Source organism: Ursus arctos, unplaced genomic scaffold, assembly GCF_023065955.2.
Source record: "Ursus arctos isolate Adak ecotype North America unplaced genomic scaffold, UrsArc2.0 scaffold_36, whole genome shotgun sequence".
Taxonomy (NCBI): domain Eukaryota; kingdom Metazoa; phylum Chordata; class Mammalia; order Carnivora; family Ursidae; genus Ursus; species Ursus arctos.
Window position 1 is genome coordinate 3,612,501 of NW_026623050.1, and position 19,983 is coordinate 3,632,483.

General features: G+C 41.2%; 1 protein-coding gene across 9 annotated transcripts in view; it reads right to left on the minus strand.

Moving 5' to 3' along the window:
- Positions 1–19,983, minus strand: part of MEIS2 (Meis homeobox 2) — a 203,502-nt gene that overhangs the window by 4,947 nt on the left and 178,572 nt on the right. For all 9 annotated transcript variants that reach the window (XM_057306145.1, XM_026480057.4, XM_057306147.1 and 6 more), the window contains exon 10: positions 650–708. In XM_057306145.1, coding sequence (XP_057162128.1) covers positions 650–708 — 59 coding nt within the window. The remainder of the gene's footprint in view (positions 1–649; positions 709–19,983) is intronic.

Consider the following 19,983-nt stretch of genomic DNA (forward strand, 5'->3'; position numbering starts at 1 on the left):
AAACTAAGGAAATCTCCAAGTGGGACGATAGGAGTTCATGGGTATGGCTCCAAAGTACCGCATAATAACTGCCCCAGAGAAACTGAGACACTGTGAGAAAACCCCACATGTATTTTAGTGGGATGGATGTGAAGCATTTCAAACAAAGGTAATAATCTTTTAATAAAAAATAATGCTGGCAGTGCAGCCCGTCAGGCCCTCATAGAATATTATGAATAGTCAGAGCAAATGAATGGATACAATGAGTCTAGCAGGGGATGCTCCAGGAGTGAAAGCAAGGCGAACACCAAGGAATTGTGGGTAACAAGAAAATGAGAGTGTGCTAATGATTGATGCAGACAAGCACTGAGTAATTCCAGAGCTCACGGTCAAACAAACTGCTTGTGGCACTAATACTTGTGCCCAATTACCAATTCAGAAGGAAAATAAAAAGCAGTTTCAGTAGAGTCAGGGTGGGAAATCTCCAATTAGCACCAATTAGTGAAGTTGCTTCCTAGAATGGAATTCTGGGGACATTAAAAAAAAAAAAAAAATTCTCCCAGGATGCCTGATGGAAGCATTTATTTACCAGGTGATAAAGCTCCTAGAGGATAACTTGATGAGGATTTGTGCCTAGGGGACATGAATGGAGATACTAGTTGGAACTTGCCTGCTCGATTTGACTGGTCAATCATGGGCTGTACTATTCTTCTTCTGGCATTAATAAACCTGAAACAGAACAGAGAGGCCCAATCATCCAAGGCGGTTTCGGTGCCCCGTGAGCACTTTCGCACGAACGCTGAGGAGAATACAACACGGCCAAACATCTCCTGAAAATTCTGTTTTCACTCCAAAGGCCATTTTCCCTTTTCGGGGTTCAAAAATAGTTGATGCATCATCTCCATCGCCTCATAACCACTCCAGGTTGACTTGTGACAAAGGCTGGGGCGGGGCGGGGGGGGGGGGGAGCTTTCCCTGAGAAAACGTCGATTAATTTGCCATCGTGCTTCTGCTTCTTGAACAAGCTGGAATCTGGTTAAAGTTCACAGGCTGGAGGATTTTTTCCCCCCTTTCCCTAAACTCCCCATCATCGGGAGACCTAGCTTCCCCTTGCAGCTGGTCATAAATGGAGACCAGGCTCTGGCACGGTGCTTTCACAAGGTATTGTTAGGTCAGCAAAGCCATCAATTAGGCTGTCTGAAGTTTTATCACCAACACAGCAGTAATAAGTGCTGGCCAGAAAGACTTCTGCTCTTCGGCAACTCCTGCAGTTTAAGCCTGTAAAGTTAGGGGTCATTTAGAGGTCAGTGCCAGCTGGGGGCGGCCCTTCCAGTCTAAGCTGGGACACCCAGGGCAGGGGTAAGGTAACTGCCAACCATAAACCCAGCCACCTTTCAACCCACTGGAAAGACCGAGCCTCAGGTACACATGGTTGATATTAGAGGCCGAGAAACGTTTTCGGATCAGGTGGTGGCTCAATCACAGGAATGTAAAGGAGCAGCAGCCATTCCGTCTAGAAGCCTGGATCTAATTTTGTGGGAAATCCAAAAATAAGTGCCTACTTCATGTTACTTTAATGTTTAATAATGCCCATCAAATATTCATGTACAAACAGAGTAAGATGATAAGAAATCTCCTTTATTTCTCCAAATTTAATAAAAACAAAACAATTTTCTACCATTTGCGAGTTACCCTTGTCCCTGTGCATTTAATGATGCGCACTGCCCGCACGTTTGAGCTGCTGTGCAGGATTCGTTGGCTGTGCATTTGGGGCGGGGGGGGACACGGAGGGAGGGCAGGGTGCCTAGACTATAGCTTGCAGTCCCTTAAAAATATACCCACTTACAACATGTCCCGGTATTTCCCGTTTCAAATCTTAAGTGCAGGGGGACTTAATGATTAATGAGTCCGCATGGGGCCACAGGCATGAACTGAAAACCCATTCTTTGAAATTAGCCAGAAAAATTCTAGTGCGTGTTGGCAGCTCTGCGTTCCTAAGGAGTTGAAGTCCCTTCCTAGGAGGACAGCAGCCCACACTTGTTTAGGCCTCCTGTGAGCTCTCTAGTGGGAATACAATTAGGCTAAAGGATAATAGCTGCAAGAAAAACCAAAGGAGTCTTTTGCATGTGGTGTTTGTTTGCAAAACAATGAACTTCTTTATTACTTAAGCAAGTATAGCTCAGTTGTCAAAAATGCTACACCCCCTCAGGTCTGGGGTTGGGGGTGGGGGGAGAAGTGACAGGCAGTGAGAGGTGAGAACAAAGGGAGAGTTGAAACTACACATTTAATCCCACCTGGTACCTAAGTGTGACTGAGGAATATCTGACCAGATCACAACCAGATCCAGAAACATCTCTTAAATCAGGAAAGGAACTTCATTATCTACTCTTTCCCCACTGTGTTTACTGGGACCAGGGAGGGCTGACCCTCGCTTCTCACCCCCAGGAACTCTCTTTATCAGCTCAGGTTAAGACCAACTGGGAGGCTCAGGAGAGCCCGGAGAAACCTCTTCTCTCCTCCTTGGAGTTTCTAACGGAGGACACACACGGCAGAGGTCTCCCCTCTTTTTATGTGCTACTAATCCTGGTTTTGTTTTTCCAGTGGGCCAACTCTTTAGGTAAAACGAATTGCTATTTTTTCCCTTTTTAATTTCACCCTTTTACTCTTTTATTATTTACATCTGGAGGTTGTTCCCTTCTTTATGTCTCTCTCTCCAGTTCCCCCAAACACTCCCTTCCTCACAGAGCTGCAAGGCATCATGGTTCTTAGTTCTCAGCAGGAGAACTCCACACTGTCTTCAAACAAATAATTACGGGGAAGGTTAGAGGTTCACTCAAAGGTCATTTCTTTGGATACTCGTCAGAATGTTTACATTAGTAAAAACGGGGTCCGCTCAAAAGGTTGTTCAATGGGGGACACACAACAATGCCGAAGATTAAAGAAGCATTCTGTGTGCTAGCCGGTCTTTATAGAGGCGCTGAACTTGGAAATGCCACTCCAGTACCACATTTTCAACTAGTTACCATGGCATGGACTGGATGTTCACTAGCAGTTATGGCGATGGCCTTTCTGCGCCCAGTTCCACTAAACAAATACGCATAGAAGCCTCTGAAGGTTTCCAACTGGTTCCTTCTACAAAGGGTCGGGGAGATTCTGCTCTTTTCACTTGGGTTCCATTTAGCGTCTCTGAATTTTTGTTCTCAAACAATGTTTTTGATCCGTAGAGCTGTATCTTGCCAGATTCATAATTCTACCACATTCTTTCAAATCACACAGAATTTTAAAAACATATGGGCCCCAATTTTTCAGACATCTCTTAACTTACAACTCCTGCCAATTGTCAACTCCCCTGATCTTGGGATATCTTTTATAAACACCGTAGATGTTGTTATAAAAATGAACAATTAATCAGTTGACTGTAAGAACAATTTAACACTAAAAAAAAAGAGATCACCCCACTGTACTGGTGATCCACAGGCCACTCGTGGAAAACATAAACAATGTACATAAAATGGAGCCACTTAATTATCGATTCAAAAAAATCAAACTAGGAGTAACTTTTATTTCTTTAGTATTACTAAGATAAAATTTCCAAAGGCAGTCTTTCCCCAAATTACATGACATGAAATTTTTTCCACTTCCTCTGATCTATATTTTAAAATGACCTTATTCAGCGCTCAAGCAGTAAACAGAATATCAAGTTTTGATTCTACTTAAAATTTGAAGAGTCTAAGTTGAGAAACAACTGATCTTCAATCTTTCAAGGTCCAAGCTCCATTCATATGGAAAAATGCAACTCACTGGTTCAAAGACAAAAGACTTGTCTTAAAAAGACTCGAAAGGTTTTTTGGATATTAAATGGGTCTTACAAAATAACATTTTGATGAGTTAAGTGTAAATGAATCAGACACATATGGATTAAGTTATCCTTGAATTTCACACGGGTTTAAAAAATAAGGGGAAAAGAGGGTCTTGGCAAAAACATTTTGGACTTTGCCAAACCCAAAACATTTGAAAAATTGCTGAAGATATCCAAGTAACCAAAATGCAGCAAGCTGCACCCAACTTTAATGAAAACCCCACAAGTTATTTCCAATTCAAAGACTGTTAAGTTTTTCATCTGTATCTGATATTAAAAATTTTTCAAAGTTTTAATGTCATCCCAGAATGATTTTGAAGTTGAGGATATATAATATACTTCTTTATCGGTATAAACAATTCAACCTGAAATGACAAAAGTCTTTTAGAAATTAAATAGCTCTTAAAAACATTCTGAGATTTGTAAAACTTGTGTGTAAAATGTGCCATATATGATAAATGCCATAAATAAAATGTGCTAGTAAGCCTAGTGCTTTATCCAGATTTCACTTAGCAAAAATTTTCATTAGCCTCATTGTGACTTTTTTTAAGGGCTACAGATAATTCCATTAGTGACTCCTTAGGGAATGAGTACCCCCGAAGTGCACTAGTTCCATCGATTAGTATTGAACACAAACTTAGTACCCAGGCTCACACAAAGACTCTGGAGGGTATCTACTAAGACTACCTACTCTCTCACTAAATTTTACGAAAATAGAAAATGCATTAGTATGTGTGATTCTTAAAAATTATATACTGACTGTTAGCTTAAAAATAACTCAATTATCGAAATCAATTCAATGACTTTCCAAGAATCATGAGGCCTTTCTGAGTCAACTTAGAGATGAAAAAAAGAATATATTAAAAAGAATAAACCCAAGGGAGCAAAACATCATTGAAATCTCAGTCTGCTGTCTTGCTGGAGCGAGAGCTCCTGGAGACCTCCCCACCCCCAAACCCCCCCACCCCTAACAGAAGAGCCAAACTTTTCAGCTTTGCATATTTTTCTGCCACTGAAATCTGACCATCGTGGTTTTTCTTTGAAAGGTTTTTTCACTCCAAAGCATATTTCAGGTTGATAGAAGTAGGCTTAGGTGTCATTCCTGCTTGTTGGTTGATTTCTTTTCTTTTCTTTCTCCCCAACCCCCCCCCCCCCCCCGCCCCTCTTCTTTTTAAATGACTGATAAATCCCTTCTTTCTGGTTCACTAACTTCATGCCACACCTGGTAACCAACTTCTTTAGGCAGCATTCCTTTTGTTAGAAAGTGGAGGCCTCTATGGAGTCACCTGGACGGCCACCAGCCCTAAGGTCGCTCTGAGGAGGAACCAGGAATCCCTGCAGGGAAGCTTTTCCATGGATTGGTCTGGTTCAGGAAGGGGGCTGAACTGTTGCAGGAGGGATCAGATTAACTCGGAAGAGGTGTTAGAGGCCGTTTGGTGACTGGGGACCTGTTGAAAAATGAAAGAGTGCTGCTTCTCCACTTTCCCCAGCCGTGGGATTCCTCAGTGAGGGTGCCTGTTCTCGAAGCTTGCTACTGGTTGGCCCTTGAAACAAGGAAGCCTCAACCCTGACAAATCAGTTAGCAGGCTTCTTCACTGTTTTTCTTAGCTCACACACAGAGAAAGCAAGTAGTTTTTTTTTTTCTCTCTGTGCTGTGGTTATGGCTAAGAGTGGGGTTTTCTCAGTAAGATACATAAAAATGGTTCAATCGGTGAACTAAGCAAGTTTAATGTCTCTGAACATGTACTCAGGCACACGAATGACTGGGCCATGGGGCAAACGTTAAGTTTTCCACTGATGGCCAGACAAGGGGTCTTTTCTCACAGACAACTGTGAGCAAAGTAAGGTAAATGGGTGAGATTCATGGGCTGCTCAGAAGCACATTCACGGTTCATCATTTTCCTGAGCTACAGATTAATTTATAATTTGAGAGATACTAGACTTCTCTACAACTCTAAAAACACATGAACTAATGACTCATAAATTTACAATTGGAACACATGATACTAATGGGGGAATCACAAACGTCTTGCAGCTGTAGGAACGCGCCCGAGTAGTGGAATGTTCGTGCCAAACACATGAAAGGCTCTGGACCAAATCATAAAGTAGCTAATACTTTAATGACCTTCTACTATATTTTTTCAATATTCTTTTATCTAATTCTTCCCTAGAGTTAAAAGGGCTTACATAGGTTCTTTACTAAAATACCCTACTTTGGGAAAACCCTTCACTATTATTGTTCCATACTCCAGAATTCTCCACAAAACAAAGTGATGGAGAACATGGGCCCATATTCTCTGCCCTTTACTGGCTGTGTGACCTTGGGCAAGTCTGCTTACGCTTCCAGGCCTCAGTTTGTTTCCTGAGGGAAATAATAGGACAGCGGTTGAGCCCAGATTTTTTTTTTTTTAAGCCCAGACTGTTTTGAGGATTAAGGGAGATGTTGTATGTAAAATCCTTGGCATAGTTCCTGACACATAGTAAGAGCTCATTAAATGCTAGCTTACACTCAAAATGCACCTATCTAAAGTCCCCTCCTAAAGAGCTCTGTTCTCTCATAGGTAATAATTAAGAGTAGGTGGGTGATTATTAAGCAAATCCATGCTGATTTGAACACAGCACGGTGATAATGTGTTTTACCCTTACAAGTAGCATGTGTCCATTGTGGTCGGGTCCAGAGATCACAGCTAATTTAAATATTTTTATTTACTTATTTGACAGAGAGAGACAGTGAGAGCACAAGCAGGGAGACAGAGCGAGAGGGAGAAGTAGGCTCCTCCCAAGCAGGGGAGCCCGATGTGGGACTCGATCCCAGGACCCCAGGACCATGACCTCGGCGGAAGGCAGATGCTTAACCAACTGAGCCACTCGGGCGCCCCAATCACAGCTAATTTAAATGTGTCATGCCATGGTGGGGGATTAGATACTGGAGTAGACATCTGCTGGGGCACTGGGTAGGGGGACAAGCTATTCTGGAATCACACTCTCTAGAACGGTTCTCTACACCCCTGCAGGTCTACGTGTGTTCCACGGACCAGTCACATCAACACCACCTGGAGTTTGTTCGACCTGTAGAACTCTAGTAGTCCCCACCCTGGCACTACCGAGTCTGAATCCGTATTTTACAGGATCTCCAGGTGATCTATGCACATTTAAGTTAGAGAGGCCCTGCTCTTTCTAGATCACATACCAAGTAAATGATCGTGTTCTCTTCGGAGTAAAAGAGACCTGCAGAGATCATGTTAATCATGAAACGTAGCTATGAAAATGCACGTATTATTCTCTTAAGTTACCTCAGACCTGAACAGTCATTTGTTGCTCAAGGCAAGTGATGAAAAAATTTATAATAATTTAATTCATTTTTACTCCATCTGTACTTCCTAAAGGAAAAGTTTGGCCAATAAAATGTTTTGTGGAAACTGTTCTCTCAATCTCTCAGGGATGGATAGGAAGAAGATGGTAGAGTTTCTCTCTTCTTTTTCTTTTTTTACACGTATTTCTTTAGTGTTTGAGTTTTCCTTTCTTTTCTTTTCTTTCTTTCTCTCTCCCTCTCTCTCTCTCTTTTTAGAGAGAGTGAACATGCCTGTGCAGGTTTGGCATGGGAGGGAGAGAGGGAGAGAGAGAGAATCTTAAGCAGGCTCCACACCCAGCACGGAGCCCCACTCAGTTGGATACTTAACTGACGGTCCCCCTCCTGTTTGAGTTTTAATAATAATTGTTTTTATAATTAAAAAAATTTAAAGGTGAATTGGAGAATTTGGCATCTTTTCTGATTAAATCTTCTATGGCCAATAGGAGAGACTTTTTAATAAAAGTATTTGGGAAATTTTAAGATAGGAAATTATCTTTTATTTCCTTTATAATCCCAAGCAACAATAAACACTCTTCCTAAGTATAATCAGACCTGATGGCATGAAAGAAAACATCCCAGCAGGTTATGATTTTGAAGGACTGTTACTCGCACAGAATGCCATCAGATTATTCATATGTGGCTATTTATCATGTGCTATAAAAGTGATCCTTCAAAGCTACCTGAAAGCGAGGGAGGGGAAAACACGTACACTTCCTTAGCTATTCATATCTAGGATCTATCCTCTTAGAGATAAAATGCTAAGTCAATAGACATAAGTTGTAGTATATTACCTCATCCTGTCCATGATTTATGGCAGGTGGAAATCAAGAAGAAACTGAATTACTTTGGAAATTTTACTACTGCCGTTAAAATTCCAGATCTGTGGAGCGACACACCTTATGGGGCTTCTGAAAACAACTTTTTGCAGACACAGAACATCTACAACTTCATTCAGTTCTATCAGCATAAAAAGCGGGGTCATCATTTTCAAGTTACCGATTACCCGTTACCCGTTCACCTACCTAAACACGAAAGCCTGACTGCGTTTTGAAAAGTCAACCAGTCACTTGATATCAGTTACATACATTTAAGCCAATTCTCATTACGTTTCTAGTCATTTACTAATTCACTCTAAGAGGACAAGATCCCAACAAATCTAGGATCTTTTTAGCCTTCATGATCACCTTTGATTGAAGTATTAATTCTTTATCCTACTTCTCAGTGGAAACTACGTAAGCATTAACTTGCCAAAAATGCACCAAGCTGTTTAGCAGTTATGTATTAGATATGTTTGAGGAGATCAAGGTGCACTCACATGCCCTCTGCTATGGATATGTCTCTGATTAGCTTGTCATCTGCTTGAAAGAAGATGTAGGCTGATTCTCCCATACAGTCTAGCAGGCCAGCTGTTAGCTGCCTGTCAAGCCCTCAAGTGGACAAGTAGTCCAGGAGCAAAAATGTCACTCCTTTGATCTGGCAAGGAGCAGCTGCTGATTTATAGAGTAGGACTTTGTTCTTCCGTTCTATTTTACTTTCTTTCCTAAGGCAGAACCACAAAATCCAGGAGGAAAAAAAAAAAAAAGGGGCCGTTCCCAGCAACATCAACAAGCTCTGACAACTGCAACAGGGTTTTTCTTGGCCCTAACAAAGCTCTCAGGCATCTCCTTTGACGCTCACCTTTCCCCCTCGCCTCCCCCCCGCACCGCCATTTTTTTGCAATGCGGTAGTTATTGTTTAATTCAGCTTCTGTAAATGGAATGGACTGTGGCCAGCAAGCCTGGGGCATAAACACACCTGTATGAAAGAAGCCTTATTGTAGCAACCATCTACAAGCAAGCTCACATGAACCACACGTTCCTGAGTTCAGAAAGAATGCTCCATTTTTCCTGACAGCAAATTTTACCCTGAGTTTCTATTTTTGGTGCCACCAACCTGTGATGCCCACATTTGAACTGTTTCCTCTCTAATAGCATTGCACTCTTTAACTCAAAGAGAGAAAAGGATTAGATTTTTTTTTAAATCTGTGAGCAAATATATCCATCAAAAATGTTTAGCCCCTGTCAATAATATCAATCATTAAAAGCTGAATTACACATCCAGAAAGCTTTTAGCAAATGCAATATCAAAGACTCCATAATGTTGATTTCATTACCACTGATTTATACTGACATAGACTTCCTGAGTAACATATAGGGGGAAAAAATCAACGACAAAATCTACATAAGCCATATGCGTTGTCATGCTAAGAATTAAGCTGGTTTCATACACAGGATCCTATTCTGAACGGATAAATCGGTCAGGTCAGAGATGCCCTGTCAACCAAGTGGAACATGAAGAAACGTGGCCTTGAGGTAAACTGTGAGAACCCATCAGCCATATGTACGCGTGTACGTGCGTGTGAACTTGTGTACGTGCGTGTGCACGTACAGGTATATATGCGTGCACGCACACACATACATGTGGCGATCAACTTTGCCAGAGATGAACACCTGGCTAGGTTTTCTGTGCTACTCTGGAGGAAAAGGTGACAAAGATATCTACATGAGAAAGAGTTATGAACTCTAGGATATTTAGCCACATAGGTCACATAGGTCAAAGACAGGAATGTTGTGGGTGGGAATGCTGAAAACAAAGGAGAAAAGAAGAATTGCTAAAAAAAAAAAAAAAAAAAAAAAATCCTTGCTTCTACATCCGTCATGCCACGCTCTGGTGTTTGCTCTCTTCTCCCCCTTTCTCACTTTCTAGGGGGAATAGAGATTTTTCTCAGCCTCATTTCTTGCTTTGTCCTACGTTGCCCTTTGGTCAGTCAGAAGTTACTAAGCACGCGCCTCCTCGCTGTTGACGGAATTGTACTGGTAAATGCTTTCTCTGGAGGGGTGTGTATCCCAGTGAGAGACTGGGTTCCAAAGTAGGGACAAAAGCAAAGGCAAGGTGTAGAGGAGTAAAGCCTATTTTCATCCTTTTTCCGTCCTATAAAAATTGGAATGAAATTTTTTTAAGGTCCACAGCAATCCGTACATGGGTCACGTAAAAATCTTCCACATTCTATACTAAGCAAAACATCAGTTCAATGACAAAATATAAAGTCATATGTAAGAAGGAATTACATGTAACACATAAATATATAATTATGTGACCCTCTCTCCATATATATTTACAATTTTGAAAATGCAGTTCGTGCCTTTAAAGATTTTTACTCTTCACGCTCACAGAAAAAAACTAAAAAGCACATTTTGATAATACATAGTAATTGCAAACCAACAGTGTGCACTCGGTAAGTCAATGTGAGAGGGTCAATTTTAAAAGTCAGATGGAGGTTAATCACTGAATTCATGGAGGAGGAAAGCTGAAGCAGATTAAAAGAGCAGAGGATACTGGAGAGGAAGGGAATAAGGAAATGGCATGCCCTTTCTAGAAACTAAGGCAGACAAGGGCCCATTTTGTACAAGGGGTTGAATTTCCACTGGCTCCTGGTTCTGGGAAAGCAGACTAAAGTTAAGAGACAAGCTGGTGGAAGTTCTTTCTCCCGCCCAGTTTTATTGAGATATAATTGACCTGTATCATTGCGTAAGTTTTAGGTAGAATGTGTTGGTTTGATAACCATATATATCACAAAAGGACCACCACTGGGGCATTCGCTAACACCTCCATCGTGGCATGTAGTTACCATTTCTATTTCGTGGTGAGACACTTAAGATCTACTCTCTCAGCAACATTCAAGTGCATGTACGGTGTTGCTGACTAGAGCCACCATGCCGTGGACCAGATCCCCAGCACTTACTCATCTTCCAACTAGAAGTCATACCCTTCCACCTGCCCATTCCCCCCACACTAGTGAACGTTCTCGAGTGACCAGCTGAATCCCTGAAATTCCTAAAGAGTGGAATGATAACACAAAATATGGTGCTTGAGGAGCTATGCTGATGAGAGGGTAGAAACTGAGAAGGTAGAAAGGTCTAATCCAAGCAGGAGAGGGAGACGAAGTGAACGCAGATTAAAGCGGTAGAGGTGAAAAGGAAGTGGGACCGGTTGCGTGGAGGGCTGCTGAGGAATTCTGCAAAGAATTACAAGTCGGAAAGCTATTAAGAGCGTAAACCTGAGCATCTGTCTTTGCTATGGCATGGCGTACAGCTGACGAAACTTGGAAATTCAGAAGGAATGCCTATTTGAGGTGAGGAGAGGCAAACTCAACTTTCCGAATGTCACCTTTGAGTGGAGAGTGGGACTCAGGCTGAGAAGCTACGCAGGCCCCCAAGACAAAGGACAAAAGAAGAGTGAAGGGTTGGAAAGAAAACAACTTTACTTCCAAATCCTCTCATCTCTTCAAAACTCCAAAGCTACATAAGTCCAGAGTTGCGTCAACAAGTGTAAGAAACTGCCTGGCTGCCTCTAAAAATTACTTCCTTTTCATATATCTTCCAGATTTCACAAAGTCTATCTAATAATGGCTGGCCGAGTCAATTGTCAGTAAAAACCTCTGCAGCCCGGGCCTTTCTATGAGATCTAGTTTGCTTTTTCTTCTACTTCTGAGATAATCTGTGTGACCAGATGTAGAGGCCAATGGTAATAACACACCGGCCACCCTGTGTGCAGAAGTTGTGTTCCGCTCCACACTTAATAAGGATAAGTTTAAGTGATAGAATTTACGAGAGAGTTTTAAAAACTGAATATGAGAAAATACATATAGGACACAGTATGTTTTTAAGCAATAGCATAAGACAATCAGGGGTAGGTTTCCTCTAGGTAGTGACAACTAATTTAGAAGAGAATGGATAGGACAAAGTGTTACATTTAGAAGGGACTCCATTAAGTGTGATGGCTTCCAAATTGTGTCCTCCTCTCAAACCATATTTTTCTTTTTAAATGGCCTTTTAAGGTGAAAAATACAGCACTTCACCCAAAATGGTGTGGAAACAAATGGTTCTCAAGTCTCTATTCTTCATCTCAGGCCAAACCACCCCAACACCAGCAATCTAAAGCCCCTTGGTGCTTGGAGAGAAGGTGCTATGCATGTGAATGTGCCCGTGGCTCTTTCATTTGTCTGTGGGGCTCCTTTTTCTAAAGCAGCAGGGGAAACTTCAGAAAACCAGCTTGTCATGCCAGAAGTGTTTGGATGGGCCAGGCTCTTATCCTTCTTTCAATTCTCCTGCTGGTTTCAAAGAAAGGATGTGGCAGAAGACACATGCAGAAGGTGGCAACGTTCTTAAGGCCCTTTATCAATACCACTGCTTTCTTTAAATTGTAGCTTGGTCTCTTGTTTGAGAGGCTGAGATTTTAGCACTTTTAAAGGGAACCATAAGTGAGAAATCTCCTAGGTGTTAAGCTTTGGAGTGGCTTCAACCCAAAATACGAAAAAATGAGATTAAAACACAGAAAGTCAAGTAATATTAAGAGAGATCCAACAAACAAAATATCATAAATATGCATATATGTTTCAGTCTTTCTGTTTAAACCAAATGCTATTTAACCAGTTTATGTCGGCATCTAGTACAGGTGCCAAAGGAATAAAAAATCAAAAATCTGAAAAATTTTAAAGTCGCTTAAAATAAGCTATGATTCTAACAGCTATATATTTAACAATAATGTTTAAAAATTACTAAAACCTACCCCATTGTGTCAAGAAGCAAAAAAAAATCTATTTATGAACAGAACTTAATGACCTCATGTTTATGATGCTCAAATATCAAAGACCAAATTCCAAATAAAATTTCCTGCTTTTCTTAATTACCAATTAAACATCTTTCACTTTGACTTGACAGCCAGGTAGCATTCTCTATCTTCTCCAGAGATGTATATGCAATCTTTCCAATGTGACGGTATTATTACCCACAAAATTTTTAGCATCATCCCGTAATCATAAGAGACATAAAATATATCTTTATAAACCACAAGAGACTTAGCAAACCAGCAGTTATGCCGCATCTGCTTTAGTCCTTAAATATTTTAGCTTTAGAGGGTTAGTTAGCGGATCCCCCCCACCCCGATTTGCAGAGAAATAAAGACATCAACCTCTGATTCTGACATTCCACACAAAGCGATAATCTCCAATAGACAAAGACACAAACACATTGTACTGCAATTTGAAAGAATTTTAGAGCACATTCATATTTCACATCTATCAGAATTTCCCCTAAAGTGGTTTAATTTAACTATGAGAAATAAAAATGATGGCATTTAAATTATCTCCATTTTCACAATAAAGATAAAGTAACATCATTGTCTATCCAAAAATAATTTAATTTAGAAATTGGTTTAAGTGCCACAGATTCTGACTTTGGAGTCACGTAATGTACAAATAAACAAAAAGGCAATTGACAAGTATAAAGTGGGGTGCCTGGCTCAGTCAGAAGAGCATGGGACTCTTGATCTTGGAGTCGTGAATTTGAGCCCCATGTCGAGTGTAGAGATTACTTAAAATAAATAAACTTTAAAAAATAAGTACAGGCACACCTGGGTGGCTCAGTCAGTTAAACATCTGCCTTCGGCTCAGGTCATGATCCCAGGGTCTTGGGATCGAGCCCCGCATCGGGCTCCCTGCTCAGCAGGGAGTCTGTTTCTCCTTATCCCTCTGCTGTTCCCCCTGCTTACTCTCTCTCTCTTTCTCTCTGTCAAATAAATAAATAAATAAATAAAATCTTAAAAAAAAAATAAAAAGTAAGCATAAAGTTAATATGCCAACTAACCAGGAACACACTATCCCTTCTGTCTGGGCTGGCCTTTCTCCCATGGCCATCTGGTCAACATACCCTCCAAAATTCTCTTCAGAGAACATCTCTTTGAGGTAACTTCCCTGATTCCACAGTCTGAGTAGGAAGCACCTATCTAATATGTCCATCACAGCATTTATTCAATACCATGATCACGACTTACTTGTCCAGCTTCCCACCAGATAGCCTCAGAGAGCAGGGACCACATCTCAATTCTCTATTATTGAGTCTGTGTCAAGAATATAGTACATCCTCAATAAAATGTTTGGCCAACAAATAACTGAGTGTATGAAAATAGGGTTCCTCCACCTTGGAAATAACGTAGAATTAAGAATGTAAGAGCTTGTAGGAATTTTCTTATCCTCGTTTTGCAACTGGCATAGCTGAATCCCTGAGGAGCTAGGATGGGAAAGAACTCTGGCTTCCTGGCTCTGGTCTGGTTACCTTTGCATTCAGAAACAACTAAAGACACAGACCAGAGGCATTAGTTTAAAGGTGTGAATCCATCTGGGCATTAGAGACGCCAGTCATATCTTCCATGGAGGGTAAAGGAAGAGAAGGACTTGATTTGGCAGAAAGTAAGCATCAGACTTTTCTAGGCTGGGGAACAGATGATATAGTTATATTGGAGCCTGATAAATCTGGTTGACTTGAGAAGAGAGAATAAGCTGAGAGTAATGGAAACCGAAGTCAGTGAACTTTTATGCGGTACGTGTGTGTGTGTTGGTGTTGGGACAGGAATAGTGAGTAGGAAATGAAGGAGAAAGATTTGTGAGATTCAGAAAGTAAAGGACAGTAGAAAACTTCCTTAAAAGAGATTCTTTTTTAAAATATTTTTCTAAGGAAGTTTTCCCCAAATTGTGCTCTGAGGGGTATTAGCATCAGTAAGTGTTTCTCCAAAATAGGGCTGGTGGGGCAAATAAATGTCAGGAACAATATGAAGGGAACCAAATGAATGCTTGGTGTTGCTGCTCGGGCTATGCCACAGCCTGTCATAGGCTTAAATATATTCTAAATCTCCAAGAAGGAATTACGGTACAAATCAATTTCTAACTTTATTAAGATTTTAGGGGCACTGGGGTTCCAAGAATTTGAAAAAAAAAATGAAGCAGGATTCTGGTTTTCAACCAAAATTGTATTTTGAAACAATTCATTAACAATTTGTCAAACAATCCATTGAATAGGATTTGTCAATTATTCTACTAAAGGATTTCCATGGTCATATTTTCCCAGGTCAGACTCTAGAGACAGAGAAGCATTTCTTGGGTTCTTCTTTTGTATCTTAACTGTTCACAATCCCACCCCCAAAATTACAAAACCTGACCACTCCGTAGAACTTTGACCCCCCAGGATGTGGAAAACGGGGTTTAGAAATGGGGCTGGAAAATGTTCTTTAGAACTTTCCTATCTCAAAGACAATTGAATCATTAGACGTTGATTTTAGGCTGGGCTGTTTTCTCTAACCTTTCCCATTTCCTATTTTCCGCATATTTCCTCAATGACCTATTATAAAAACAACAGCTATTATTTAGTATTTGGCTCTATATGCCTAAAATTTCTGCTTCGGAATGATTTTTAGACACCGAAGATGACTCTCAAGCCTAAGATCACTTTCCTTTCGGCAACACCGTCTGCATCTTTCCTGAATCGGAAGTGGGACGGGGCTGCGGCCACGTGACGTCAGCGTGCCAGCCACGAGTGTGGGAGACTTACGCGTATGAAGGGCGGAGACGGGGAGGAGAGAAACGGAGAGGAGATGGTGGGGGGCGGGATGTTAAGGGGAAGAAAGGAGAAGGCGACAGCAAGAGAGGAAGTGCTGCTTTGGATAAAGTACATCGACAGACGTCAAGTGCTCCTCCCTCCCCTCCCCCTGGCGATGCTACGTCTTGTTCACTGAGCGTACAAGTACGAAAAATCCGCTTTTACTTAGAACTGTGTTAAACACCACCTGCCTGCCCTCTGAACCTTGCTGTCCTGGGATGAGGTCAGCCCGGCGAAGGGCTCCAGTTCCATAAGCAATCCTGTCATTCAGGCTAACAGCAGTGATTCACTCACAGGAGGCAAAAATGACTCAATTGTTGGGCTTTATTGACTCCAGGGAGCACAGCTACTCTATCATTACCATGGAGTGCAAACACCCTGAGCTCTGTTTTGGTCCACTTAAAATTACTATTTGCTGTGAAGGATTGGCAAAGCAATTCTTAAAATGATGGGGGTGAAAGTCAGGCGAGCGCCATTATGGGCTTTTCCTTCCGTTTAAGCAGAAGGAAGCAGAGGAGGACTTGTTCGGAGCCTGACCCACTTCTGTAACCTTTTGTTCACTTTGCTGTATTAACATATATTAACCGGCGATATAAGCCCCAGGGGGGATAACAGCCTCATGACCAAATTATGCTTCCATTTTCATGGGTAACCTCTCCTTGGGTGGAAATTAAACCCCAATATAAATACATTTTAGGTCCATACAGAATTGAGGAGGAATGCCAAAAAACAAACGCTGAACAACAGTCCTACAAAGACCACGACCACGATGGAGGGGTCGGGAAAATTATACACTAGAGGAACTATTTGAAAAACCAAATAAATTTAATTAAATAAGTTACAAAATTATTTTCCCCGTCTCTTATCTACTCCCCTTGGTTAATATCCATGACATACTGATGTTGCATAATTGCGCTCATGGAATGCTGCAGCTCGGAGCCATAATGAGCTGCCTTTGCACAAAGGCAGCAAAAGTGGTTTCCCTACAGAGTTATCTTCTCAATTATTTATACTTGCAACACTTTCACATAATGGCAGTTTTAAAATCAAACAAACAAAGCAAACTGTACAATAAAGGAAGGAGACAAGAAGGTGCAGGGACCTTTTCCTCTCTCTTTTGAACACCAGAAGGGAGAGGCACGCCACATAAAGTCAACTGAATTTGGTTCCTCAAAGTCTCAGGGGCCTTGCGCCCAGACAACATCAAAGCCTCTGAGATTGCCACCTTGCTGAGGGATTAAACAAGCCCCTGCATACCTGCGTTGCTTTTAATCTGTCATATCCAAATATATAAAGGAATGCAAACTTTATTTTTTTCCTTTTACAACTTTGTCTTTGAAAATTCCTAACAAGAAGACTTGACCCCCACCTCTACTCCTGGGGGGAAGAAAGGTGCTAAAGTGTCAAAATGATGTCGGTGTAAACAGAAAATGGCCCCCAGGCTGTGGAGGGCCTTGCTAGTTTTTATGATGTTTGTTTCCACTGTCCACACCTCAAAAACCCAGACGCAAAAGGGGAAAAAGCTACCTTGTGGTTTATGTTACACAGGAGTACACAAAATAAGACAAATGGTATGTTTTAACATGAAGGTAACATTTAATGTTATTTCTAATATTTAATTTTGGAATCGCTTTGAAATGCACTGTCTACATCAAGCTCTGATGGACTTTGTTCCTCTCACTGAGCTCTATAGCCTGGTCAGAGTAGATGCTTAATAAAAATGTTAGCTAGGTTATTTTTCCAAGTTAATCCATAGATGTGATTGAGGAGCTTGTATTTTAAGAAACTAAAAGTCAACTTTTGACCAGACATATACTTTGGATCTGCATAAAACCTATATTTCATGTAAGGCTCTCCATTAAACGAGCATAGGCTTCAGCCTTCGGGAGGTGGTTACCATCTTGAAGAGTTGTTCCTCATCAAATAATGACCACTCACATATCTGTGACTGAAGAGACTCACTGGCAATGCCAGGGAAACACAGCCTTAATATCACCGAGTAGCCATTTCCCAGTAACAAAATGTTAAAGCAACGATTTCCTTAAAGTCCTGCAGGGAAAGATTATAAAGACAAAGCGGAAGTATGATAATTTTAAATGCCTCAAAATTTGTCTCTTGCAATATGCCTTCACGCTCATACACTGAATGCACACACAGAGACTCATTTTTCATTAAGGGTACTCTTTGACTTTAAATCTCCCTTGACTTGACAATTTAAAACAAAAACCAAAAAAACCTTAAGGAGATTTTTTTTTTTTCTTTGCAAGCACACAAGAAGGATCAGAAGGAAAAAAACAAATATATCATACTGAAAGGAAATCAGACCATGACCCATAACCCACCTGAGGACAGGCTGTGGGTGGGGTTGTCAGAGTTGGGACTGAGTTGGGATCCACCATACTGTTCTGCTTTGTCCCAGGAATTAAATGGACTGGATAGTGCATTGTGGCCACTGGCTACTTCTTAATGCTCTTCTTAGCCTTGGAGAGCTAGGGTTGAGACGTATTTTGTTGCCTACTTCCTTTCTTCCTTCTTCCTGTTCTCACCTCCAAGGCCAAAGCACTTGGTGGTGTGCTGGGAGCTGAGAGATGGTGACCCAATTCTAACTACACCCCATTACTTGGCCTCCCAGCAGCACTAGCCACCTTTAATACCGAAAATGATCTTTCCAAGTGTGTCCATGTGTGATAAAAGATAAGGGTGATACCAGGAAAATGCAGATGATGGTAAGAAAACTCTTGTGCCAGATTAAAAACACATCCTTGCTGTAGGCAAATATAAACCCGAGTGAACGCTGATGTACTGCAAATACACCCTATGCTGGGCATAACGTGCTTTTCAAAGACACTGATGCAATGACTAGGATGTAATTAATCTGTATGTGAGACATTAGTTAAATGTTGAGGGCTAGAAGAGAGTTGGGTAGTTTTTGTAATTTGGAATATGGGCAAGTTCCGAAGGGAAAACTCAAGATTCTGTGAATGGGCTTCAGTTCATTTGAAAAGCACTCTTCTGGCAGTCAAAACCGATTTAAATGTCAGTAGATTATGGGTGGAAGTGAGCTGGTTTGGAGAGTAAAACCAAAAGCTGGCTGGGCCTTGAGAGGGTGTGACTCTCATCCCCGTGAGGGTCCCACTGATGGGACAGAAATTGCTATCAGCGGCTTGAGGGTAATAATATTACAGGGCCCTCAATTCCCAAATGTGACAGATTCGTCAGAAATCTTAACCTCTATTTTTTGCAGCTTTCCTCAACCACAGCAACAGATTTTCTCTTAGTAGAACAGCCAATTAACCAAGCATTTAAAAACCCACAAATCTATATCAATGGCTTTGCAAGACAAAAAGAAAGATGTGTGAAGTAAACACTTAATCATTGTAAAACACCCTGATCCAGGATGTTCAAGAGCCAAATAAGTTGAAACAGGTTATGGTTGAAAAAATTAATTTGAAAAAAAAATCAGAAGAAATGACATTTTTTCTCTCTCTTCCTGCAAGCAACCCATAGATTGGCTTTTATGTTTTAGTTCACAGAGACCCGTCCTTCAGTTTACCCTTGACTAGTGGCAAATCTGATAAGGGTTGGCACAAATATGCTGAGCCTGGTTTACAATTTGTTTTGCAACTTCCCTTCCCAGATAAACATAATCCCAGTACAACTTCTAAAAAAAAAAAAAAAGTTGGGTTTACTTGTCCTGTGCTTACAGATTTTTTTTCTTCTAAATGTTCCCTCAGGATGCTGGCTTGCAACCTAAAAAAGGCTTGGATTTCAGCTTCAGTCTCCAAGGTATTCTACTGTTCAGCCGGGCCGTGTGCTAGGAGGGAGGCGCTCTACCTTGCTGATTTAATTAACAGGATTCTTTTCATTATTATGGGGATTTAGTTTCTTCTTGCCTTTCAGTGTTTGAGAAACAGTGATTTATGCTTTATATTTTGAAGGAAAATTTATTGTTCTTTGACAGCTGAGGCTCAGTAAATTCCCAGCACCGAAGGGACCCCAGGGAAGTGTCACAGTTGCCCTTCCCTGCCCACCTAAATGCTGTCATATCAAGGGCCCCTCCAGAAGTGAGAAGAGCCATCAGCTGTTCAATGCCCATCCCACTCCTCCTCCCTCTGATAATTATACCAGCAGGGGTTGGCCCATTCCCATTTATGGGATTATTAGTATTAGTAGGTTGATCAGTAACTGTGAATAACTGATTCATTTAAGTGAAGCAAACAGTCCATGAATCTTTGGATTGGATCTAATCTCTTAACTAAACGCAACGCGCTGAATTCAGTGGTAGACCGGCTATACTTACTATGATGACCACGGCTAGACCCAAA